Source organism: Vulpes lagopus, chromosome 21 (assembly GCF_018345385.1).
Source record: "Vulpes lagopus strain Blue_001 chromosome 21, ASM1834538v1, whole genome shotgun sequence".
Classification (NCBI taxonomy): domain Eukaryota; kingdom Metazoa; phylum Chordata; class Mammalia; order Carnivora; family Canidae; genus Vulpes; species Vulpes lagopus.
Genome location: NC_054844.1, coordinates 23,118,359 through 23,144,476, shown reverse-complemented (window position 1 = coordinate 23,144,476; position 26,118 = coordinate 23,118,359). Strand labels below are relative to the sequence as shown.

General features: G+C 40.3%; 1 protein-coding gene across 2 annotated transcripts in view; it reads left to right on the top strand.

Annotated features, from left to right (window-relative positions):
• BCAT1 (branched chain amino acid transaminase 1) overlaps window positions 1-26,118 on the top strand; it is a 102,971-nt gene that overhangs the window by 4,427 nt on the left and 72,426 nt on the right. Inside the window, exon 1 of one of the 2 annotated variants that reach the window (XM_041736842.1) lies at window positions 25,968-26,009. The exons of the other annotated variant lie outside the window; for it this stretch is intronic. Within the exon in view, the coding sequence (XP_041592776.1) occupies window positions 25,968-26,009 (42 nt within the window). Of the gene's footprint in view, window positions 1-25,967; window positions 26,010-26,118 lie in introns of those variants that run through there. 2 annotated transcript variants of the gene reach the window in all.

Sequence of the window (26,118 nt, the reverse complement as noted above, 5' to 3'; positions counted from 1 at the left end):
ATATTTCAAAAGTAAGCATTTGGGGGGGTGGAGAGGAATCCCTGGGTGGCTCAGCGGTTTAGCACCTGCCTTTGGCCCGGGGCGCGATCGTGGAGTCTTGGGATCGAGTCCCGCATCCGGCTCCTGGCATGGAGCCTGCTTCTCCCTCTGCCTGTGTCTCTGTTTCTCTCTCGCTTTCTCTATCATGAATTAAAAAAAAAAAAAAACTTAAAAAGAAAGTAAGCATTCGGGATGCTCTGATTTACAAATATTACTTTGCAAATATTTGTGGACATTTTAATCCTAAGATCTGGTCTGATTCACAATGGCAGTGGTGAATGCAAAGTCAAAGCAGAGTGCTAATTGCACCAATGCTTCTAATTAGTCCTCTCAAATCCACAAGCTAAATAATATTACATCTATAAATTGAGGGTTTTTATTTTAAAAAGAAGTTAAAAATTACATCACCATATTAATGCAGCACAGCCCATCCCATAAACATTTTCCCTTGTCATATTGGCTGTGCCTTTTTTGTGAGAAAAGTTACTTTGCAAAAACATTTCTCTTGTGTTCAGTGATTAATGGGTGAGAGTAAAAGATATTCATGTTTCAAAAATAAGATAAAAAGTCAAGAGAGGGAAAAGGGAAGACAAGTTAAGAAAATAGAGGAAATTATATTGCTACAAGCAATAAGTTGTACTGAAAAACACATGATTCTTTGTAATTGAAAAACTGTCGAATACTTATAAAATCCAGCTAGTTCCCTTCATACTTGTCATATAGTTCATCTAAAAAGAACCAATTTATTCATTATTTTGATATGTAGATCTGAATATTTGATCAATTGTATTTATAGTCTATCCTAGTCTGAGAAATGTTTTTACTATTTTAATTATAGGTGGTTAGTGGCCTTAGGAAATGCTAAGAAGCCTAGGATGTAATTAGAACATTCCAATTCTATCTGACTCCTTATAAGTCTAGACAGAAGGAGCACCTGTTGGGATGTTCAAGGCCAAACATGCCACAGATATCTCTTACATGACCTACAAAGATCTCAACACAGTTTGGGCATGAGGCCAAGGATGGATTTGCACAGGGTGATCACTCAGCAGTTGTTAGCATTCCACCAATACATTAAAGGGTGATTTTGTCTAGTATATTTTATTTTAGCTGATTCAGGTTCAAAGATACATTGTTTTGATCTTAGTGCTAGATGGTAGCTCAGGAATCTGAAATTACAATAAATGTTAATTTGAATTTTGAAGATAAAAAGTAGAGTTAAAATGGAGCTATAAAGTTTATGGTGGAAACAATGCATTCCTTAGGGATTCCACGGTTTTCTTTTTCTTTTTCTCTTTTTTTTTAAAGATTTTATTTATTTACTTGAGAGAGAGAGTGAAGTGCAAGCAGGGAGAGCGGCAGAGGGAGAGGGAGAAGCAGGCTCTCCACTGGTCAGGGAGGCTGACATGGGTCTGGATCCTGGACCCTGGAATCATGACCTGAGCTGAAGGCAGACGCTTAACCGACCGAGCCATGCAGGCGCCCTGATTGTATGGTTTTCAATGTTGTGAATGTTTTATATACTTGCAGGGTTAGTGCTGGTGTTTATAGAAGAAACACATTGAAGTTTGAAGAAGGACTTCTTTGCTTACCTAAGATAATGATGCTTTATATTTCTAAATGCCATATAAATTACATTTTGAATTGTAACCTCAAAACATTTGTATGTGGAAAGCATTACAGCTATTATTAACCCCATTTTACAGATAAGGAAAATAAAGATTAGAATACTAGAATCGTTTAAGATCACAAATAACAGAGCATAATAGAAACTAGATATTTTGAGTCCTAGTCCAACATGGTATCCCCTTTACCAGGGTTCTGGAATCACTTGTGTCCAATATCACGTTGTAAATCTTATGAAAAGTATAAACAAGGGCACCTGGGTGGTTCAGTGGTTGAGCATCTGCCTTTGGCTCAAGTCATGGTGCCGGGGTCGTGGGATTGAGTCCCGTATCGGGATCTCGCAGGGAGCCTGCTTCTCCCTCTGCCTATGTCTCTGCCTCTGTGTGTGTCTCTCATGAAAAATAAATAAAATCTTTTAAAAAATTTTTTTAAAATTTTTTTTTTTTTTAATTTTTTTATTTATTTATGATAGTCACAGAGAGAGAGAGAGAGAGGCAGAGACATAGGCAGAGGGAGAAGCAGGCTCCATGCACCGGGGGCCCGACGTGGGATTCGATCCCGGGTCTCCAGGATCGCACCCTGGGCCAAAGGCAGGCGCCAAACCACTGCGCCACCCAGGGATCCCCTAAAAAATTAAGTATAAGCAATCTCCAGCAAAATGTTCAAACATACATAGGTATAACATTTTGCATCTCAGTTATTTGTTATTAAAACCTGGACAGTAGAGTTCGTATAGCATGGGAGACTAATGGAAGATACAGAAATGATCTACTTATTTAGAGCAGTAGAGAGCTATTGGCTCTTACCTCTGTAATCAACTGAAGTATAAAAATATATAAAGGATCCACCCTGTCCTTTGAATATTGAAAAACCGCAAATAATCGCCTGGCTTTAGCTCAAACAGAAAGGCAGTTTCCTTGTTTTTTTTTTTTTTTTTTTTTTTTGTTGTTGTTGTTGTTTGTTTTGTTTTGTTTTGTTTTGTTTTAGCAGCATGTGAATTATCGGTTTTTTTCTTTATGTTTTATCTCATAAAGTTTTAAGGTATACAGTGTAGGAGAGTAATAAAAACTTATCCCCCATATCCTCTTATGTTCTGTGCCTGGAGTCATGCAAATTAGACTGATACAAGATAGATTAATGAGAGAAGAACCAGTTTATTAGCTCATGCAGTATACATGCACATGAGAAATATGGTGAGGAGTCACTCAAAGGGTGATCAGGACTTGTGCTGATCAGATTTAGTAACTGAACAAAGAATGATAACCTGGTAGAAAAGTAACAAGGATAAGGGCACAGGTTTTAGGCTTCCAGGTGAATCAGACCGTGCGCAGAGAACGGAAGCGCCAGGAAGGTTTCTTTCCACATCTCTTGTCTCCATTCTTGTTAGTTCAAAGTAATCCTTATGCCAAAGTGGCATAGTTTGGGGTGGCATATTTTGATCCTATACTATTCACAGAATAGAACTGGATTTATAGAATCTTCACCCTGATAATCTTTGATCTCAGTCTAGTTTTGAAGTCTGTGCATGGTTGTTTGGGGTTAATACATAATTTTTTTAAAAGATTTTATTTATTTATGAGAGAGAGAGAGAGAGAGAGATTGAGAGGCAGAGACACGGGCAGAGGGAGAAGCAGGCTCCATACAGGGAGCCCGACATGGGACTCGATTCCGGGTCTCCAGGATCACGCCCCGGGCCGAAGGTGGCGCTAAACCTCTGGGCCACCTGGGCTGCCCGATACACAGTTTTTTAGTGGAATTTAATAGTTTTGGATGCCTCATTTTCCCATTTCTTAGATTTAATTCTCTATGTGTAGTGCCTGTGAAAGAGGCAGGCCTACAAGGCCATGTTCCTACCAGGTGACCCTACCTTAGCCAATGTCAACCATCTTTTACTTCTTTCTTATTCTCTTGTCCCCCATATTCGATGAGATATCATATCCTGTGGATTCTATTTTCTCCATATCTATATGTTTTCTCTTTCCCATTGCTAATGGACTGATTTATGCTCTCATTGCTTCTTGCTTGAATTATTTCAGGTTTCTCAGCTGGTCTCAAGCTCAATTTCCTAAGGTACTATTTTAATAATGTCATTCCCTCCCTCAAAATATGTCTATGCCTTCCCTATTGTCTACTGAATGTAGCTTTAGTGCATGAGGTCTTTTTCTAATCTTCTCCCATAACCTTTCCGTCTGTGCATTCCTCTAGTCATAAGCTGTACCTTGGAATGAGCTGTTACATTTCCACATATTTGTTCCTAACCTCCTTTGCCCCATTTATACCTCTCCCCATGTGGTTCACTCCCTAAGCATGTTTTGAGAACAGTGACTATTTTCACAGTGAAATGAATTTAGGTACAAGGTGGAAAGGTACGAATAGAGTTCTATTTTGAAGTTAGGATATAAAATACTGATTATGTCCTGCAATCTCTCTGCACTCACCTTTCCTTTCCTCTGGCCTGAACCTTGTACCATCATTGGTGCTTTAGAGATATTAGCTGAGTTAAATCATCTACTATTTCTAGGCTTCATAGGTCAGATTGGTTTAATACCTCTTCCTTTTCAAACAGCAGCTACATCTTTCCATATCTGGATTTATTTAGGGTCAATGCTTTGGCTGACCTCCAAAAGATAAAGGTTTATAAAAACATAGAAAACAGTACGTATTTTCATGTTTTAATGCCTATTGCCAAAGTCATTTTATATAGAGCTATTTACTGATTGATTTTTTACAGAATGTAAAAAAGACTATAAGCATAAACATATAATAAATATTTCTGAGAAAATTCATAGCATTATGAACTGAAAACCACAAAGTTCCTAACAAATAAACCCAGCAGTGCCACTCTGCTAAATCACTACTGTTTTCATATTTAGGCAGTTTATAACGGGAAACCCCGGTCATATCTCAAGGAACTGACTTAGAATATAGAACAGTCATGTGTCTGGGAATGTTAACCAATTCCAATACTGTTTAACATGTTTTTTTTTCTGTTGTTGCAAACAATGCAGTTTTTAAGCAATCTAATTAATGCATAAACTGACAAACAAATCCAACAAAAGAGGCACTTAGAGGCAGTGTTCATTGAATACTGGAATTTTGAAAGAAAAAATCTATTAGGTCATTTTCGGCATTTACTTCTGCTAAAGAAGGATTGTTCTTTCGAGTTTATTTTTCTAGCATTCAATTCTGTTTCACTTAAATACCTCAACAACCAAGACTTTTCAAATCTTCTGTGGAAGGTCTGCCACTTAGTATATTTGCTGTTTAAAGTTTCCTGATAATCAACTTATTTCGTTTTCCTTTCAGTTATATACATCAACCATTTATGCTTGGCTATGCTGACTCATTAGTCACAAGTCTTTATGCTTTCTAAAAAAATATCATATAACATCATGAGCATTTTCATTACTTGGTCTTAAAGTACAATGTTATTTTTAAAAAATATTTATTTCTGTATTTGAGAGAGAGAGCGAGAGAGTACGTGAACGCCTGTGCATACACCAACGTAGAAGGGGTGGGCTGAGCCCAGTATGGGGCTCCATTCACAAGACCCTGAGATCATGACCTGAGCAGAATAGGACACTCAACTGACTAAGCAGCCCAGGTGCCCCATAATGTACAATGTTATTAACTAAACTGACATTTTGTTTTTCAGTAACATTTGAGCAAATTTTCTATCAGTAATGTCAGCAATTCCATGAATATGTAGCTAAAGGACGTCAATGACATCCTTTCATGCATACCTTTCCTGCATGCCTCTTAACATTAACGTCATTCCTGCTGTCAACCAGGCACCTTATTTCCTCTTGACCAATGTTCTGAGAACATTATTTACGGTAGCCCATCAGTCTACCACTTACTGTAAAGGACAGTACTTCGAAGCTGGGAATGAGGGGTCTTTTGCAACCATATGAACTTAATTACACGAGATAGGTGTGTTTTTTTTAGGGTGATATTATCAGTTATTATGACTAACCCATTTATTTTTAATATCAGTTTAAAATATTATTTCTAATATTTAGTATTTGAAATAATACAGCTCAGAGATCAATAATTCTTTTTTAAAGATTTTATTTATTTATTCATGAGAGACACACACACACACACAGATAAGTAGAGACACAGGCAGAGAGACAAGCAGGCTCCATGCAAGGAGCCCAACATGGGACTCGATCCTGGGACTCCAGGATCATGCCCTGGGCCAAAGGCAGGCACTAAACTGCTGAGCCACCCAGGGATCCCTGAGATCAATCATTCTTTGTTTATAAGATCACACTATTGGTATCTTAAATTCAAGTTAAATTTATTACACACCATAACTGATATATAATGTTACATTTATTTATTATTTACTTATTTAGTTGACAACAAATATGAACAATGACAACAAAATAAAATAAAAACTAATATCCTTTTCAGCCTTAAGTCAGTTTAATTTAGCTTAAGTTATCTATTTAAGCTAATTATAGAAATTAAATATTTAATTTAGCTTAAATTACTTATTTAAATTACTTATTTAAGCTAAATTAAATAGTATAATTAAGTTGTTTAGGATTGAAATATTTGGTTAATATGTTAATATATTTATATGATATGTTTTAGGACTTACGTGATTCACTAGCCTAATTGAGAGTCTTAAGTAATTTTGGTATAACAAGAAAAATAAGAACTCCATCCTTTCTATTAAGGAAAAATTTTTCAGCAAATACAGAGGAAAAATATGTTCTTACTTTTAAAATAATTTAATGACCCATCCTTTGGAGTAAGTATACTCAAAATATTTTACTAAAGGAGAGATCATTAAATTAAAAGTAAGATCGGGAGTGCTGGGTGGCTCAGTCAATAGGTGTCTGACTCTTGATTTCAGCTCGGGCCATGATCTCAGTGTTGTGGGATTGAACCCTGCATCAGGCTTCATGCTTAGTGCAGTCTGCCCAAGATTTTCTCCCTCTCCCTCCCCGCCTCCCCTCCCCACTGCATACATGCTTCCTCCCTCCCCCTCTCTCTCTCAGAAAAAAAAAAAAAGGAAAAGAAAAGTAAGATCATATTTTTCCTCTATATTTTCTGGAAAACTTATTTTATTCTATTTACATTCAATTAGTTAACATATAGTGTATTATTAGTTTCAGAGGTAGAGTTCAGTAATTCAGCAGTTGTATATAACACCCAGTGCTCATTACATCATGTGCCCACATGAGATAGATTTAATAGTTTGACATCATTGTTGTTAATACTTAGTTTAATTGGAAGTGCCTTGTATTTACTTATAAATGTGTGAAATGATGTATAAACAAGAGTATTTATTGCAGCACTGTTTGTAACAACAAAAGATTAGAACTCACCCACATATTCATCAGGTGTGAAAAAGAAGGAGGTAAAAAAACAGTGGAGAGAATAATCGGTAGGCTCTCTAAATATACTAGGAAAATCTCCATCAGACTTTTTGCTGTACATTTTTATGTATTGTTTGATTTTTGACACATAAGTTTATTATATTCAAAATAAAGGAAAAAAAAAAAGAAATGGAAATGCCTTATAGTGAGTCAACTTAGCTTGACTCTAAAGCCATTGTCTAGAAAATCTGAAATTTTGGGAAATTCAGAAATACCAGAAATACTGGGTAATTCAGCACAATTTGTGTAAGACCAAGGATATATATCATGACAAAATTTCTAAACTATTGTATTTAACTTTAACTAACTGAAAATGATCTATTGAGAAGGCAGGTTAAATATAATGTGTAAACCAAACTGCAGTAACTATTATATTAAGAGTATACAAACCCTTCTTCAAATCTAAAATTTATATAATAATGACTAGCAAACAATGATTGATTTGAGTTTCATTTGAGTTTCATTTGATTAGCTCTTACTAAGACCATCAGGCTTTGTACTAGGCAAATGGAAATAATTCAAGCATTATTTTTACTCTTGAGAAGTAACTATTCAGGGAGAGAAATGTATAAAGAGCAAATGCAATAAAGTATAATAGTTGCCACAGTAGGAGTCTGCACAGGTTACGATGGTACATAACAAAGATTAGAGAAATCAGGAAAGGCTTTATAGTGGAGATGAAGTTTGAGCAGAATCATGGAAGAAGGCCAGATGAATATAGATAAGAGCATCGTAGGCACCAGTTTTATCCAACCTTAGACTTTTGAACACAGATTCAACCGCCCATGGCCTTACCATAGAGGACCATGAGGAAGCATATACCTGGCCTCCCTTCCAGACCACTGGTAAAAGCCCTGAATATCCAACATCCTCTAGGGAATGAATTGTTGGAATTCACAACATTGGCAACCTCGCAACCAGTTAAATGCATCTGGTTACACCTTTTTCACGGTGCCTTCATTCACCTTCCCTCTCGATGCTCTGTGGTTTCTGTCTTGACTTAACACGCACTGGAACTTCCCACCCAAATTTGTCCATAATACCTTTTGCAACTCAATATTAGCACATTTCTCGTCACCTTCCCTAAATATGTCCTGCTCCTCCTGGCCTTAGATGAGGTCACTTCCTTACCTTCTACTGGATATTGCTCATTTTCTCCACCTTCCTTTCTCAGAATTAGAGGTATGTTGATCTCCTTTTCTGTGCCTAATGCTATTTCCATATCAGACTCCTTCTGTAAAACCCCTCTCTGCTACTAATACCATCACTCTGTGATACCCCATCTCTTCGTAACTATCATTGAAAGACAGCCTGGTCACTTTGCCTCCATTATCCATTGAAGATTTTAGCACCTGGTTCCTGCTTCTCTCTTCCAACCAAGTCTTATTTTCCTATATTATTTCAAGGTGCATGGATGGCTCATTTTCCTTTCTGGTATCTCAGTCCCTTTAATTTTTCATCTCCCTTAACTGGCTACATTTCCCAGATGCTACCCCACACCTATGGCCATACCCTGGACTTTTGAGTCACACTAAATTATAAGTCCTGTAGGTTATTTTTTGGTTCAAGATATATCTGACATTTGTACAATTCTCTCCATCTTAGCTGCTGTGTGCCCAGTTCAAGTGACTGTCTTCTCTTCACTGAGTATAAATGTTTCTTGCTCATCTCCATCTCCCACTCTTAATCTGTTCTCCATGGAACAAAGTAATGACATCATTCATCTGCTTAAAAGAATTCCTGAACCCCTAACTGTTATGCTTCGGGTAAAACCCAAAGTCTCTACTGTGCTCTAGAAGTCCCAGACAGATCTAGCTCCTTCCTCTTTGCAGCCTTACCTTGTTACTACTGTGTCCGCCTCCCTTTATCCCGCAAACTTTTTCTTCAGGGCCTTTGCACTTGCTGATCCCTCTACTCAGACAGTCTTCTTCTTAATCCTCATCTACCTAGCATTTTATCACCCTACCAGTCTCAGATTGAATGTTGCTACCTCAAAGAGACCCTCACCAACCCCTCTGTGATTCCCAGTCTTTCAGAGCACTAACTGCAATCTACAGTTATTCACTGGTGTGATTATCATTGTGGTTTTGGGATTTATGTTGGACTATCCCACTAGATCATACATTTCTTTTTTTTTAAGGTTTTTTTTTTTTAAGATTTTTTTATTTATTCATGAGATACATACAGAAAGAGAGAGAGAGGCAGAGGGAGAAGCAGGCTCCATGCAGAGAGCCTGATGTGGGACAGGATCCTGGATCTCCAGGATCATGCTCTGGGCTGAAGACGGCGCTAAACCACTGAGCCACCCAGGCTGCCCTGATCATACATTTCTTGAGGGCAGGGAACATACTGCTTTTTACCACAATGCAGCTGTCTTCCAGTGCCTGGCCCATTATATGTGGTTGGTGAGTGTGATAGGCTGCATACTGGCCCCTCAAAGTTGTTCATGTCCTAATCCCCAGAAACTTCTTATTATGAAAGAGATTTTGCAGATATGATTAAATTATGGATCTTGAGCTGGGGAGATTATCCTTGATCATCTGGGTGGGCCCAGTGTGATCACAAGGGTCTCTATAAGAGGAAGCAGGATGGTCATGGTCAGGAGATGTGATGATAAAAGCAGAGGAGGGCAGCCCGGGTGACTCAGCAGTTTAGCGCCACCTTCAGTCCAGGCTGTGATCCTGGCGACCCAGGATCAAGTCCCACGTTGGGCTCCTTGCATGGAGCCTGCTTCTCCCTCTGCCTGTGTCTCTGCCTCTCTCTCTCTCTCTCTCTTTCTGTATCTCTCATGAATAAATAAATAAAATCTTAAAAAAATAAAAAAGCAGAAGAGTGTGTGTGTAAGAGAGACAGAGAGAGAGTGAATTGGATTTGCATATTCTTCACTGCTTGCTTTGAAGATGGTGGAGGAAGGAATATAAGTGGCTTCTGTGGCTTCTAGAAGCTGGAAAAGCCCAGGAAATAAGTTGTCACCCTACAGCTTTCAGAATGAATGCAGCCCTGCTAACACCTTGACTTAGCACTTGTGACCTTTGAAGCCATAATAAATTTCTGTTCTTTGAAGCCACAGAATTTGCAGTAATTTGTTATAGCAGCAATAGGACATGAATACAGATTTTGGTACTTGGAAATGGGGTGCTGCTGTAACAAGTACCTAAAAATGTAGAAGAGGTTTTGAATTGAGCATTGGGCAGAGAACTAAAGAACTCTGAGGAGCAGGATAGAAAAAGCCTCGCTTGCCTTGAAAGGGACTGCTGGTAAAAATGTGGAAATTAAAGGTGCTGCTGGTGAGGACTTAGAAGGAGGTGAGGGATGTAGTAGAGAAAAGGTATAGGCCTGAGAGAATATCTAAAAAGTCACAGACTGTTGGTAGAAACATGGATGTTAAAAGCACTGCTGATAAGAGCTCAGAAAACATGGAAGAACATGTTCTTGGAAACCAGAGGAAAGGGGAGCCTTGTTATACAGTGGAGAAAAGCTTAGTGGAACTGTGTATTACAGTTACGTGGAAAGCAGAACTTGTACGTGATAGACATCGGATATGTAGTTGAGATTTTGCAAGCAAAATACTGGCTTTCAAGCAAAATATTTACCTCCTTCTTTCCGTTTCCCTCATACTGATGACCTCAATAGTATAATGCAGTTATTGAACAGATATATGAAGAGTGTGCATTTATGTAAACATCAGGCATGGCTGAAGATCTTGAAGCCATGAAGACGAAGAGCTGGCAAAGTCATGGCCCTCGTGGCCCTTGAAGAGAAAGGTCGTGTAGAATGGTAGGTACAAGCACAGACTGGGGCCACACTGCAGGTGTGTGAGTCCTGGCTCTGCTCTTGAGTGACCTCTAGCAAGTTATTTGTACCTCAGTTTCCCCAATTTTCTCATTTATAAAGTAGGGTTTATAGTAATAATATCTCCCTTATAGTGTTATGAGAATGAAATGTGTGTGGAACTAAAGGCTTGATGGAGGATGCATCTGATAGTGGGTGGCTGTTGTTATGGAGTATGTTAACTGTTCATATAAAGAACATCTTAAAAAAAAAAAAAATAAAGAACATCTTGTGTTTGTTGGTGTATGCACCTACCTGTCTCTTTGCGGGTAACACCTGACATATCTATTCCAATAGATTAGCTCTTAAATCATTGATGACTCATTTGATGTGAACAACAGGTTCACAAGCCAGTTTATAAGGACTCCTGGTTCTTTCACTACAATGTGCATATGTATGTGTTTACTACCTAACAAGTATTAAATACTTTGGGACTTGTTTCATGGTCCGAATGTGTCCCCACCTAAAAATCACATGCTGAATCCTCACCCACAGAGGGGATGGTATTGGGAAGTGATTAATCCTTCATGAGTGGGATTAATGCCTTATCAGAGAATCTGTAGACAGATCCCTTGCCCTTTCCATCATGTGAGGACACTGAGAAGTCTGTAATGCAAAAAAGGGCCCTCATCAGCCATGTTGGCACTGTGATCCTGGATTTCCAAACTCTAGAACTGTAAGAAAGAAATTTCTGTTGTTTATAAGCTTCTGCTCTATATATTCTGTTATAGCAGCCTAGATGGACTAAGACGGTTTTCCTTTTTTTCCCTTCTCTTCATGCTTTCCCTGGATACGTACCTGGCAATCTGTAAACACATACCACGTTAATGGCAGAAGGTTACAGAAGTGAGGAAGGGGCCTGGAGTGGATTTAGAGAGGAACTTCGCAGTGTCTCGGGTTGTGACTAATAGGAGCTATTAAAACAAAATGTACCAAAGATCCAGCATAAATCCATTCCCTCTACAACTATATTTCTTTTTTTTTTTTTTTTTTTTAATTTTTATTTATTTATGATAGTCACAGAGAGAGAGAGAGGCAGAGACACAGGCAGAGGGAGAAGCAGGCTCCATGCACCGGGAGCCTGATGTGGGATTCGATCCCGGGTCTCCAGGATTGCGCCCTGGGCCAAAGGCAGGCGCCAAACCGCTGCGCCACCCAGGGATCCCTACAACTATATTTCTTACAAAGTTTGTCCGTTGGCTGTCTTGAGGTGGAAGGAATGTTGCTGAATGTCTCATTAAATAATAGAAAGATCCCTAAGGTATGTGATATCTCTTATGATCAAGAAAGCAAAGCACTGAGGATTCTTCCCAGCTGGTATGTAACATGCCTCAACACTACAAGCCCCAGACTGCATGAAAGCTGACTTTGACGAAAAGTACAAATCATACTCACCAAAGGCGAAATCCCAGGCAATATTGGTTTTGGGCTCTGTGGCTCCAAATTTAGAACAGTCTCCTATTGAAAGAGTCCTCCATCCTTGAGAACTGTCCATTCATGCTTACATATATAAAACATGACAGGGAGAGGGGGAGAGGGAGGGGGAGAGGAGACTGCAGGCTTTAGAGTGAAAATTGGCCTTCCCTCCCTTGTCTGCCATCTGCCAACTGGGCAGTATGCAAAATTCCCCCATTCACTGTCTGCTCCTTTTTTTCTGTGTCAGGCCCCAGAGGGCTGGAAAATGCTCCCCAAAGGGCATCCTTCTTCCAGTTCCTCCTGTTCCAACCGATTCTGTACATTCTCAGGAGCATGATATCACCTGTAACTTCTTGAATAAGGTCCAAAGTTTCCCCATTGCCCATAGAATAAACTATTGGCATATATGTTCTTTTATTTTATTTATTTAATTTTTTTGGCATATATGTTTTTTAATAATCCTCACAGTACCTCCCCAATTATTTCTTATTAATATCCTTTATTTCACCCAACTTCCTGGGACTAATCCATATTTACTTTTTTTTTTTAAGATTTTATTTATTTATTCATGAGAGATACAGGGAGAAAGAGGCAGAGACACAGGCAGAGGGAGAAGCAGTCTCCATGCAGGGAGCCTGACGTGGAACTCTATCTTGGGTCTCTAGGATCATGTTCTGAGTCAAAGGCAGACGCTCAAATATTGAGCCACCCAGGTGCCCTCCATACTTACTTTGTACTGCTCTCTGTTTTAAAGAGTTGTATGGTGATGCTGAATTGCAATTTAGACCTGCCCTACAATATTTTATTTGGTCAGAAAAAAATTTATGACCAATAGGTCATTATTCTGATGATTTGAAGTAGCTGGAATCACCACAGCAAAAAACACCATGTAAACACAAGACACATGTATGCTAACACTTTTAAAACTGTCTTTTTAAATGGCAGGTGATACACTGGCAGAAGGAAGTGCAGTTCTTTACTGTTGAGACTATTTTTATATAATAGGTGATTACATTATTTTAAACTCATAATATCTGCTTTTATTTTGTAAGCTAAGCACATTCAAATACCCAAAGTGAATTGCTACTTAAAAGCCATCTATGGGGCAGCCCGGATGGCTCAGTGGTTTAGTGCCTGCCTTCGGCCCAGGGCCTGATCCTGGAGACCTGGGATCGAGTCCCATGTCAGGCTCCCTGCATGGAGCCTGCTTCTCCCTCTGCCTGTCTCTCTCTCTCTCTCTCTCTGTCTCTCATGAATAAATAAAATCTTTTTAAAAAAAAGCCATCTATGGCAAAACTTTTGCATATTAGAAACCCTATGATATATCTATTTTGTGAATTGAGACTGTTGTCTATTGGGCTTACTTAGAGTGGGAAAAAAATGTTTGTCATCGTCATTAGTGAGAGCTTCCCTATCAATTTTTTTCAACTTTTATTTTAATATTTTAATGTATTTTTTTTAATTTAAATTCTATTTGCCAACACCATATCAAGTTAATCAGACTTTTTGAGGAAGCAAGTTTTAACTCACTACTTGAGGACTATACCAAATCCAAACAGTAAAAGAGCCCCTTTAGAAAATTGCTTCAGTAATCTGAAGAAAGGCTAAAAAAACAGTGAACCTCCTAATACAATGGTAGAAGTTCTAGCCACATGGAATGGTCAACTTGCCAAGAGGATTTATGGAGCATCTAAGGTCAAACCACCACTTCTCAGCCAGGCAGCAGGATTCTAAGGAAGCCATGCCACAGGGTTTGGTTTATAGAGAAGTGAAGTATCTATGGATCCTTTCTTCTAAAGCTATAAATAATTTCAGTTTCACAGACACTGCATTTTCTCTAAATACCTTCAGATTCATACTGATGAATCTTCACTGTAATAATTATAACTAGCATAAACTGAGAATTCACTGGGTGCTGGCCTGGGCTTTATGTGAATTTCTCATTTAGTCCTCAATGAAACCTCTATTATTAGTAGCATTTCACAAATGGAAAAATTGAGGTACAGAGAGGTGTAGAGAGAGCTTGCGAAACTATGAAATCTGGCAATGTCACTCCGGATCCATATGTGTCACTGCTGTATTAAAGGGTCTCTATAAGCTTGATAACCTTATGTTAAAGAAACAGGGATGCCTGGGTGGCTCAGTGGTTGAGCATCTACCTTCAGCCCAGGGTGTGATCCTGGAATCTCAGGATCGAGTCCCACAGAGGGGATGTGGGACTCTCTGTGTGTCTCTCATGAATAAATAAATAAAATCTTAAAAAAAAAAGTACAAAGAAACAACTGTGCCATATTCCAGTCAGTGGTTTGCAAAATGCTCTCATTTACATACTTCATTTTTACCTTTATAGGGAAGGTAGCTGAGGTTCAGAGATATTAATGTGAGGTTTAGAGACATTAGGTGATTTGCCCAAAGTCATGTATCTACTAGATAATAGAGCTGTAATGAACTCAGAACTCATGGCTTGAAAAGATTCAGAAAAAAGTTCCAATGGGACTACTCAGAAATTAGAGGAGATAGGCAAAATGTCTTATTAATAGGTAAAAGCAGTTTCAGTAAGTTGAGTTCAATAAATCTATGACACAGAGCCTGAACAAATGACCTTACTGAAAACCTTTTTTTTTTAAATTCTTTTATGGCTAACACAATAGAGTTTATATAGGCTTCAGTCTTCTGCTCTTTTTTTCTCTCCTGGTGGGTGTGGGTATGGCTGTGTGTGTGTGCACAAGAGAGAGAGATGGAGAGAGAGAAACATATCAGCTTGTCTATCATTTTTTTTCAAAAATTTTTTGATTGCTACAATAAGTTTAGCTAACATCTATCATATCAATTTTTACTTTAAACAAAAACATGGTGGATATATACATTCAAACACTGTAATCAGAAAATATTTTTTGAGGCTTGCACATTTGCCTGGTTGTGTACTATGTACTGGAAATCCAAAAGAAAATGAAGTCACTGCCCAGACTGGAGGATACTGGTGTACAAACAAGCAGGTCAGTAATCCAGCGTCATCACTGCTCTAGCAAATGGAAGGCTCAACTAGCATCTCCAGCCTGCAGAACCTGTACCCCTGGGGATGCAGGATGACTTTCCAAAGCAGTACACTGGGCCATGTGAGTGTTGGGAAGCCAATCAATTTCCAGGTTCCTAACCTTCCTTTAAGTCTTTCCCAAGCCCTGCCTGCCAGAAAACGTCGGAGGAGGCAACATCTTGCCAGTTCTTTTTGCCACCTCCTGTTACACAATGGGCCTTCTCTCAGTCTACAAAGGAAAAGCTTTTCTTTCATTCACTCCAAATTGTCCAGCAAGCCACCAGAGCATAAAGAAATGGATGGTTCAGATTATTGTGTCAGCAAAACCTTCTCTAAGTAAGTCACCATAAACCCACTGCCAGGCTTCATGTCTGTCTCACTACTAGCTGGAGTATGGCATTAGAAACCAGAAATTTTGGTTTGTGTTACCATAGTCTACATTCAGATTATGTTAAAGATGGAAGCAATAGGAGCAATGACATTTTTTTTTGTTTTTTTGTTTTTGTTTTTTTCAGGAACTGGTATTTATTATCAAAGTCATATTCGATGAGCAATGACATTTTGTTGAAAGGTCTTGCCTCTTCTATTCCCTGATTCTAGTCTGAATCATCAGGGCTGGAGAGGAACACTGAAGGGGACAGGACCTTATCTCTTCCAGGTGACCGACACATGGCATACTTCTGTGCCTTATCTTTCTGTATTAAAATTAGAGCATTTGAGGTTTATAAAAAGCAGACCAGGAATGACAAATCTATGAGGTGTACCCTTGCATTGTCACCAGGAGGAAAGCTTAATAGATTCTCTTCCCATCTGTTTCTATTGCATACTTAGAATGTTCTCAAAGAGGAGGTGTTAAGTGCCCTGTTTACTTCTGATGGAGAATGGCATATCTAAGAGCAAAAGGGGTGTATCTAAGAGAAGTTCGTGTTTTATATTTTCTTGAACATGTATTACACTCACAGGAAAAGCATTTTTTTAAAGATTTATTTATTTGATATATAGAGAGAGCACAAGCAGGGGGAACAGCAGGCAGAGCAAGAGGGAGAGGCAGACTTCCTGCTGAACAGGCTCAGATATGGATCTCAGTCCCAGGACCCTGGGAGCATGACATGAGTGCAAGACAGATACTTAACCAACTGAGCTACCAGGCCAGGAAAAGTATTTTCATTAACTTTTTCCAAAAAATTACTATGTTCCAAAATACCAAATTTCCCTTTGTCCTTATCTTTTGCTGAGTTTCAATCATCAACTACTTCTCATTTTTTCCCCCCCTATTTACCACATAATTAAAACTAGTTTATCTTAGTGGTAGCATATTGTGGATTCCACTGTAAATAACACACTTAGCAAACATGAGTAAAACTTAATACATCTGGGTTGTGGCCTACTACCTTTTCTTTCTGCTGTTAATTTCCCCCAAATAGATTAATCTGGCCTCTTACCAGCACAGCAGCTAACTTCAGCTACCAGCAGGTACTGGTGTAAGACAAAATGTTCTCTAAAGCAATCCAGGATATAATACTCTAGATTTTAAAAAAACAAGCCTCATTTAATTAGGATTAATTTCTCCCTCTCAGAGTTGATATGTGATTCTATTTTGGTAAAAAGCAAAATTTTAAGCTTACTTATTTCCAGACATGAAATGCAATTTCTAGTCTAGAGTCTATCTGGAATCTTCAGGTATCTGTTCCTCTGTCCATCTTTTTAGGTTGCTGCAGGAAGACCTAGAGATTTGCCATGCTGAGGTTTCTTCTGTGTACAGAGGAGAATGGGAAGTGCAAATGAGGGTGAGGGGAAAGTGAGGAGGGAGAGATCAAGAATCCTGATGGGTAGATCTAGCAGGTGCAGAAGCCCCCCTCCCCCTCCCCCCCACACATACTGAGTTCAGGAGTCTGCACTTTGAGCTCAGGGGTTTCAAAGTGGAGGATGTGCCCTAGGATGTGCAACAGAGACCACTGGGGTGTCAGAAATTTTTGATTATATGTGTGTTTTCTTTAATAGGTAGGAAAAATTACTTGTATTGAACACATGTGGGTTGACAAGGGCACCCTCTGCTCTGTGTATCAGATGATCATACTGTCATAAACTTTCCTTGGGGAGGGGGAGGGGGAGGGGGAGGGGAGCTTTGTGGCTCTAAGGGGCCACTTGTGCGGCCTTCTGCATTTGCCCCTTTCAGCAGGTTGTGATTGTGGCAATTTATGTGAGCTCGATTAAGGAGATTTACAGATTATGCCAGCCAGTGTTAATTGATAATCCTTGAAAAAGGGACAACAACTGGCCTTCAAAGACTTCTGCAAACCAAACAAACACAAATAAGAAATCAAAAGCATAAAATCAGAATAAAGAATATATTGGTAATATAAAAACAAGGATCTAACAAAAATAAGACAGCTGACTTTTTTACACGAGTTCTCCATTATTCATGTTCCTAGATAAAAATGTTAATAATGGTTTAATCAGAGCTGACAGGCAATGGGCCACAAAATTTTGGTTATCATCAAGGAGACTGTTTAAAAGGGATTTATATCTACTGTCATTAATGATTACTTGGGTCTTGAGTATATTGGGCTTTTAGCCAAGGATGGTATAAGAAAACAACCATAATTTGGAAGATATCTTAAAATATTAATAATTCCGTGATTATGTCATCTTTTTTACTATTTGTGTGTGTGACTTATTACTTATTAGGTTATTTTCATAAATAACTAAATAAACATATTAGGCTTGTATGCTGCTTTGCTTAACATTGCTGTATAACCAACCAACTCAAAACTTTGTGGCTTAAAATAGCAATGTACTGTTGTCTCTCATGGTCTGTAGGTTGTCGGGCTCAGCAGGATGAATTTTAACTTGGGGTTTCTTATGTGGTGTCAGTCAGTCTTCTGGAAGCTCTACAGGGTTGGATGTTCAAGATAGACACTCACATGGCTGGCAGTTGATGCTGGATGTTGGCTAGGAGCTCATCTGGGTCGTTGACTAGTGAGTGAGTCTGCACTATGGCCTCTCTATGGGGTTTGAGCTTCTTACATGGTGTCTGGGTTCCAAATGGGGGAGACCCAAATGCCTTCCAAGAGGAAAGAAGCAAAAGCTGCCAGGCTAAAGTATGCCCCTAAAAATGGAACAGCGTTACTTCTACATTTGTGCCATATTATATTGATCAAAATAGCCACAGGGCCCAGATTCAAAATAGTGGGGAAAATAAGCCACCTCATGATGGGGTTGGCAGAAGAGCATATATAATGGAAGATAATATTGTGGCCACCTTTGAAAAATACAGTCTGCCAGAAATGCTAAATTTTTTCCTTTTGGGATGTACAATCATAAAGTTTGGAGCTGTTGAAATAACTCAGAATTGTAGGTAGGGTCATATACCTTGTGGCCAAACTGACTTGACCTGGAGCTGTTTGATCTTGTGAAATTTAGCTGACCTCTCTGAAAATTGAGATAATAGAATCTATAGGGTGGAATGGGGATAGGGATGCTTTTAGTATTAGATAAGAAAATGTGTACCCAAAACTCCCAGAATACCATAATTGGCTGGATCAGTAGCAGATATTATTATGGTTTTGAGTTGGGGAGTGACTGGTTTAGAAAAAGGTTTTCAGAGCAAGCACTCTGATGACAGCATGGAGGATGTATCAGATAGAGGAGAAGGTGGAAGATCAAGAATGGGGCCAAGGGGATCACCAGGGAGATGGTCATCACGTGACAACCATTAAGGAAGGAGAGAAACAGGTGGAGAAATGTGTAGGCAGAAGTCTCAGTGTGAATTGGTGACTTACTGAATGGGGTAAGAAAGGGAAGGGAAATATCTAGAGCTATGTTTTTATGCTTTTGTGATTGATCTTTTGTAGGCAGTAAATTTAAAAAAAAAATCTGGTCTCATAAAAATCATGGAGTCCTAGGAGCACTGTGTCAGAGTCACTTATTTATTTATTTATTTATTTTTGTAAACCAATTCATTTTATTGGTAAAAAATTATTGTTCAAAGTAGAAAACATAACATTAAACATGTCATGATCATTAAATTTAAAATAAAGATAGTTAACTGTTATGGGTTGACTTGAGTCCCCCAAAAAGATATGTTGAAATTGTAAACTCCAGTACCTGTGAATGTGATCTTATTTGAAAATAGGGTCTTTGCAGGTGTAATCAAGTTAGAATGAGGTGAAACTGCATGCATTGCGGGGGGTGGGGGTAGGGGCTTAATCCAGTATGACTTGTGTCCTTATGTGAAGAGGGAAATAGAGATAGACATACATACATACATTTATTTATTTGTGAGAGAGAGAGAGAGAGAGAGGGAGAGGGGGGAGAGAAACATAAGCACACTCCATACTCTGTACAGAGCCTGATGCAGAGCTCGATCTCATGACCCTGAGATCACAACCTAAGCTAAAGCTAAGAGTCAGGTCAGTGCTCAACTGACTGAGCACTGAGCATAGAGACTGTCTTGGGGCTCGATCTCGCAGCCCATGAGATCATAACCTGAGCCGAAATCAGGAGTCTGATGCTTAACGAGCCTAGCCACCCAGGCACCACGCTGCCTCCTTGGTATCTGTAGTTTTAAGCCAGCTGTTGTTATAGCAGTCCTAGAAAACAAATACTGTAACTATACATATACTACAATGAATTATTCATTTTACTTGGTTAAAGGGGCTTGGCATTAAAGTAAGCCCAACTAATTTTTTTTTTAAGATTTTATTTATCTATTCATGAGAGATGCAGAGAGAGAGAGAGAGAGAGAGAGAGAGAGAGAGGCAGAGTCACAAGTAGGCTCCACGCAGGGAGCCGACGTGGGACTCGATCCCAGGTCTCCAGGATCAGGACGTGGGCTGAAGGCAGCACTAAACCGCTGAGCCACCCGGGCTGCCCAAGCAAAACTAATTCTTTTGTCAAGATTTCTTTCTGGTTTACCTTTCCAGAGACATGAGATGGGGCTTTCTCAGGGCAGATAAAAGCTGTGCCTCATCTATGTGTGCCTTCCCAGTGGCAAGCAGAAACACGTAAATAATAGGTATGGGCAGTTTGATGAACCAAACTGAGCCTCTTAAAATTTTTTTTATTAAAACAACAACAACAAAACAAAAACAACAACAACAACAAAAACCACTTGGGGCACCTGGGTGGCTCAGTCAGTTGAGCGCTGACCTGACTCTTGGCTTTAGCTTAGGTTGTGATCTTAGGGTCATGAGATTGAGCCCTGCATCAGGCTCTGTGTGAAGTGTGTTTGAATTTCTCTCTATCCCGTGCCATGGTCACTGTCACTCTCTCTGTCTCAAATAAATAAATAAATAAATAAATAATCTTCGAAAAAAAAAAAAAAACTACTTGAAAGACTAGATATTTTTAAGATTTTCCTCCATTATAATATTGTCCTGATGATTAATATACCCAATCTCAGGGCTACCTATAAGTGAAAAAAAAAAGATTCTTTAAATTAAAAAATAGAAATATAACAATAGCTAATATTTATTGAGCAATACCAAGATGCTAAGTACTGCTGAGTCCCCTTATACATATCTTCATGCTGAATCTCATCACTGCCTTATTACCTACTCTGATTTTAAATGTGAGACTCAAAACAGGTTGGTAATTTGCCAAAGGTCATATAGCTGATAAGTGATAGAATCAGGGTTACAACCCTCCACTATGACCAAATAGATGACAATGCTCAAGGGTACACTGAGACAAGAGCCACATGTGGCTATTAAAACATAAATGAAAATTAATTAAAATTAAGCAAAATTAAAAATTCAGTTCCTTAGGCACACTAACCACATTTCAATGCTCAGTAGCCACATGTGGCTTGGTGCAGGCAGAGAACATTTTTAATATTGCAGGAAGTTTTATTAGAAAGCACTGCTCCAATCCCTTAACAGAATACATTGAAAGCCCATGTTATGGCCAGTTAAGGGGAAAAAAGGCATAGCAGAAGGAAGAGAATAGAGGGGGAAAAAAGGGAGATTTAGGGTGAGGGAGTGCCTTTAAGTGAAGAAGCCTATATCTAGGGGTAGAGTGGCCTCTGAGGACATTTTTAGTCTGCTGAATTGTAAATTTTGGCAGCGGAAATTCCAAAACATATTAGGGAGCTACAATTTAACAGATAAATCTCAACTGTGTGCCTGGCATTGAGTGAGGGGGCTTTTGGTAGGTGGACATATAGGCATAACTTATAAAAATTAGGGCAACATTAATCAAATAATTAGAATAAAGTATGACAGGTATTTTGAAGTGGGAAAAAATTCTATGGAGAGAAATAGCAGAGGGGCCCATGGTAGCCTTGATAGGGTTCAAGGTGCCTCGCTGAAGACAAAGTGCCACATAACCGAGAAAGGAAGGATAAGACAGCCATCCAGCGGCTTGGGGGTGTCTGAGCTGGTTGGCCAGCCTTGAGAAGGCCTGAAGCCAAGGACTGAACTAGTTAAATATGTGGCTGGAGAAAGGGAGAGTAGCAAAAGGTGAGCCAGGGAGTTGGGGCAGAAATCAGAATTTGGGATGAGTGGGAGAGCTTTCTAAAATATTTTGTCATAAGGGTGATGTAAAGCTTTGAGGATTTTCTAGCCAAGAAAGGATATGTGCAGATTTGCATTTTGAGATGATTTCTCTGGTTGCCATGCTAAGGATGGTTTAAGGGGAAGTAAGGCTGAAGATGGAGAGGCTGCTTAGAAGCTGTCGGTACTAGGATGGCAGTAATATGTCTGGAGAAATGGCAACTGTCAGGATATTTGGAGCTAGAATGTACAGACGTTGATCACTTATTTGTCTCTGAAGGACAACCTTTAGGTTTCTGGTTAGGGCAACTGCGCAGAGTAGAGGTCTGCAACCTGTAGCTGACCAGCCAAATCTGCTCTGTCCTGTTTTTGTAAATACAGAGTTTTTTTTTTTTATAAAGATTTTATTTATTTATTCATGAGAGACATAGAAAGAGGGACAGGCAGAGGGAGAAGCAGGCACCCTATGGGGAGCTTGATGTAGGACTCCACCCTAGGACCCTGGGATCATGACCTGAGCCACCTAGGTGCCCCTATGAATATAGTTTTATGGGATCCCAGTCATGCCCATTTTTTTATGTACTGTCCATGGCTGCTTTTGAAATACATTGATGGATCTGAGCAATATCCTCAAAGACCACACCGCCTTCAAAGCCTAAAATATTTGCTATCTGGCCCTTCCAGAAAATGTTTGCCAACTGGGATAAATGATCATTACTTTTATTTATTGAAATATTAACACTTCCCAGGCAATGTTCTAAATAATTTACATATGGTACAATACTCCATCCCAATTGGCAAACATGAAGTGTTGCTATGGTCCCATTTTACAGAAGCACAGGATGTGACATTCACACTCATAGCTTTGGTTACCACCTCCATGCCAGGGACTCATCAGATGTTGACTTCTAAGCCAGACCTTCATTGGAGCTTCAGACAGGCATATCTCTAACATCTAGTCTGAGAGATGGCCCAAAATTCAATATTCCCCAAATCAGACTCCTGTGTGTGCCCTCAAACCGCATCATCTTTCAGTTTTCCATTTTTCTTAGCAAATTTCACCAACCAGAAGAGCAAGCCAGGATAGAAGGAGCCCTTGTTAGCACTTGTCTCTCCTTGTCCCTTCTCTTGTCCATTCTATCTAAAGATTGATGAAATCTCGCTGCTTCTCTTCATCTGGATCATCTACCACCTGCCAAGTCCATCTTATTAATAAGGTCATTATTTGTGTAGGTTCTGTAAAAGTTTTCTCATAAATCCATTTCTCTTCACCCAGGCCGTCCTGCAATTTTCAAACTGCAGCCAGAGTGCACTTTCAATCCTATCAACCTCTACCCTCATTCCCCACCTAACCTACCCTTTCAAAGCCTTTTCTTGTTCTTAGGATTCTCATCAATTTTATCGTTTTTATGTTGTTTCATTGTTTTTGAATTATTCTGCAGAACTGATGGGAATGTATGATAATTCTTGTCAGTACACATGAAATAAATTCTGAAGGTCAAGGTTCAATTAATTTAGTTCCCCAGCTGTGGAAGAAGCCAGTTTTATGTCCATTGCAAATTCATGTCAGGGAAATTGTCCTTAACTCCCTTTATAAGGCACTAACTAGGTAGTTGGCTCTCTGCCAACTGTCCCAAGTCTCACCTGGACCACGCACCCTCTGTCTCCACTCCAGTCCTGCCTCTCTCCTGTCTCTGGGAAGCACCATGTTCCTTCCCTTCTCAGAGATGTCCTTCCCTGGAATTCATTTTCATCTCAGTTGTTTTTCATCCCTTCTTGTAGTAAATATTTTTTAATCCTCCAGGTCGCTAGTTAAGGATCCCATGATGGAAAGCCTTTCCAGACCTTTCTGAGTGGGATACATTCCATTATTAGAGGCTAGTAAAACACAGGCAGCACTGATTACTTTCGCAATTTTACATTTCTAGGGTTAATTAATGCTTTTTAACACAAGTGACATTTTTCTATGTGGCTAAAGGCAATGCATGATAATGGGATGGAGGTATGCTCACACTGCATCCTCAGTACCTAGCCCAGTGCCTTCCCCAAAGTTACATACACAATAAATTTTTTAGACAGATTTTTGGCTATAAGTACTCACTGCTCAGGAGAGAGGTGGATTGAAAAAAATATATATTTGGGAGCCATCACCATATAGGTTCAGCCATGAGAATGCACAGGAAGCAAAATCATTGGGTTGAGCAAAATGAAGGCTATTAGCGACCTTGTTCAGGTGGAATAATTGGCCAGAGGTCAAATTGTAGCCACCTGAAGTGGGAAGAACTAGAAGCAGTTAATACAGATGGCACTTGCACAAAGTTTGGCTCTGAAGAGATGAAAGGTATGGGTGGCACTGTGGGAATTCTTTAATAACCTCACTCTTGTATTATATATACATTCTTGACTGAAAAGCGAGGATTTACAAGTGACACTTAAAATAGCAATAAAATTTAGGGCACCTGGGTGGCTCGGTCAATTAAGCATCCAACTCCTGGTTTTGGCTCAGGTGGTGATCTGGGGGTTGTGAGATACAGCCCCGCTTCTCTGTTGTGCTTCTCTGATGTTGTGCTCAGCGGGGAGTGTGCTTCTCTTTAAAATAAATAAAATCTTTAAAAATGGAACAGCAAGAAAGTTGGAGCTGTGTAATGTCTTCCTTTAAAACAATAACAGGTTTTTAATACATGTCTGGTGTAGTCAGTTAAAGCATTTGAGTGCAAATAAATTGTTAATAACTCAACTAAGGATTTCTTATTTTTAGGCCTGGGGACAAGATTGGAAAATGGCAGCCCTAGAGTTTACTTGGTCTGTTCTTTTTTTTTTTTTTTTTCTTTTTTAAATTTGATTTTAAATTTCTCCAAAGGGTCTCTGGTTTCTAGGTTTCCTGTGACCTGCCTGGGCCATATGGTCCTCAGAGCTTCCCACTCCACCCAAGCATAAGAGGCTTTGAAGGGAAGAGAGGAAAGGAGAAATGAATGTTGTTCTCTGAGTTGGTAAGATTAGAGCTATATTGTCTTTAAGGCTGCATGAAATCAATTCTAAAACCAGACCAGATTGAACCGCTCTTACCCAGAATAAACGGCTCTCCCCCTTTCCAAGAACAAATCAGCCGGTCACCACTACCTATTAATTTAAAAGCCCAGAAGAGCTCATAACTTAGGCTGACGTTACCCTGGGAGAACACAGCAGAAGAGGCAGTAGCTTCGTTTTCCCTTTCAAAGGTCTTTTTATCAGCTCTCTGAATAATTGGTTTCATGGGCTTACATCAGAAAGCTAAGTTCGATTGGGAGCTCTTTATAGTCTATTTTGCCTGAAAACACTTAATGGGTGGGTTGGGTGTAAGTAGCATCGAGGTGTTTGGGCGGAAAGAAATCTTAAGAGATGTGAGCCTGGTAGCCCTGCAACACTCTGCCACAAATCCGGCTTGAGTAAGTAGCACAAAGAAACCTAAAACCCCGGGCAGCGGTTTAGCGCCGCCTTCAGCCCAGGGCCTGATCCTGGAGCCCCGGGATCGAGTCCCGCGTTGGGCTCCCTGCATGGAGCCTGCTTCTCCCTCTGCCTCTCTGTGTGTCTCTCATGAATAGATGAATAAAATCTTAAATCTAAAACCCAGATTCACGTTCTTCCTCAGCAGTCTTCACGTTGGGGGGAGAGGGGGTGCGATGGGAGCCAGTGCACAGCTAACCATCCTGGGCTGCAAACGCGGTTTTGTCCAAAGGCAGCTCTGCCCTGGCGTAAATCCATTTCCCCAAGATTGCCTTCGCCTCGGCCCAGCCAGTGGCGTTTCCAGCGGTTGTTTGGCATAAAGGATGCTCCCGAGGTGCCTGCATCTGGAAGGGCGCTCGCGTGGGGCGCGCGCTCTCGTGCCCCAGCCCGGGACCGGGTGGCAGGGACGAGGGCTTGGGTTCCCGCCACTCTCGAGCCAGAAGGACCCGGCGCTGCGAGGCTCCTCCTCCAGGAATGCTGGAGGGGCTGAGCGGCTCCCTGCGCTCGGCCCTGGCGCGGGGCCCCCGGCGGTGGCAGTGCGCACCGAGCAGCGCGCGCGCCGGGGCCTGGCCGCGCCACCTGCCCTCGCCGACCCCCGCGCGCCGCGTGCCGCCGCCGCCGCCCGCAGCCCCGCGCTCCCGGACCCTGCCCATGGCCCGCCCGCCGCGCGCCGCCGCGGCCCTCGCTCGCCAGGTACCCGGCCCCGGGCGCTCGCGGAAGGGGGTGGCGGGTTGCACCTGGGGCCTCCCGAAGCCCGCCGCCTCCTGCAGCGCCTCCGCCCAGGCGTCTCCTTTCTCCCCAG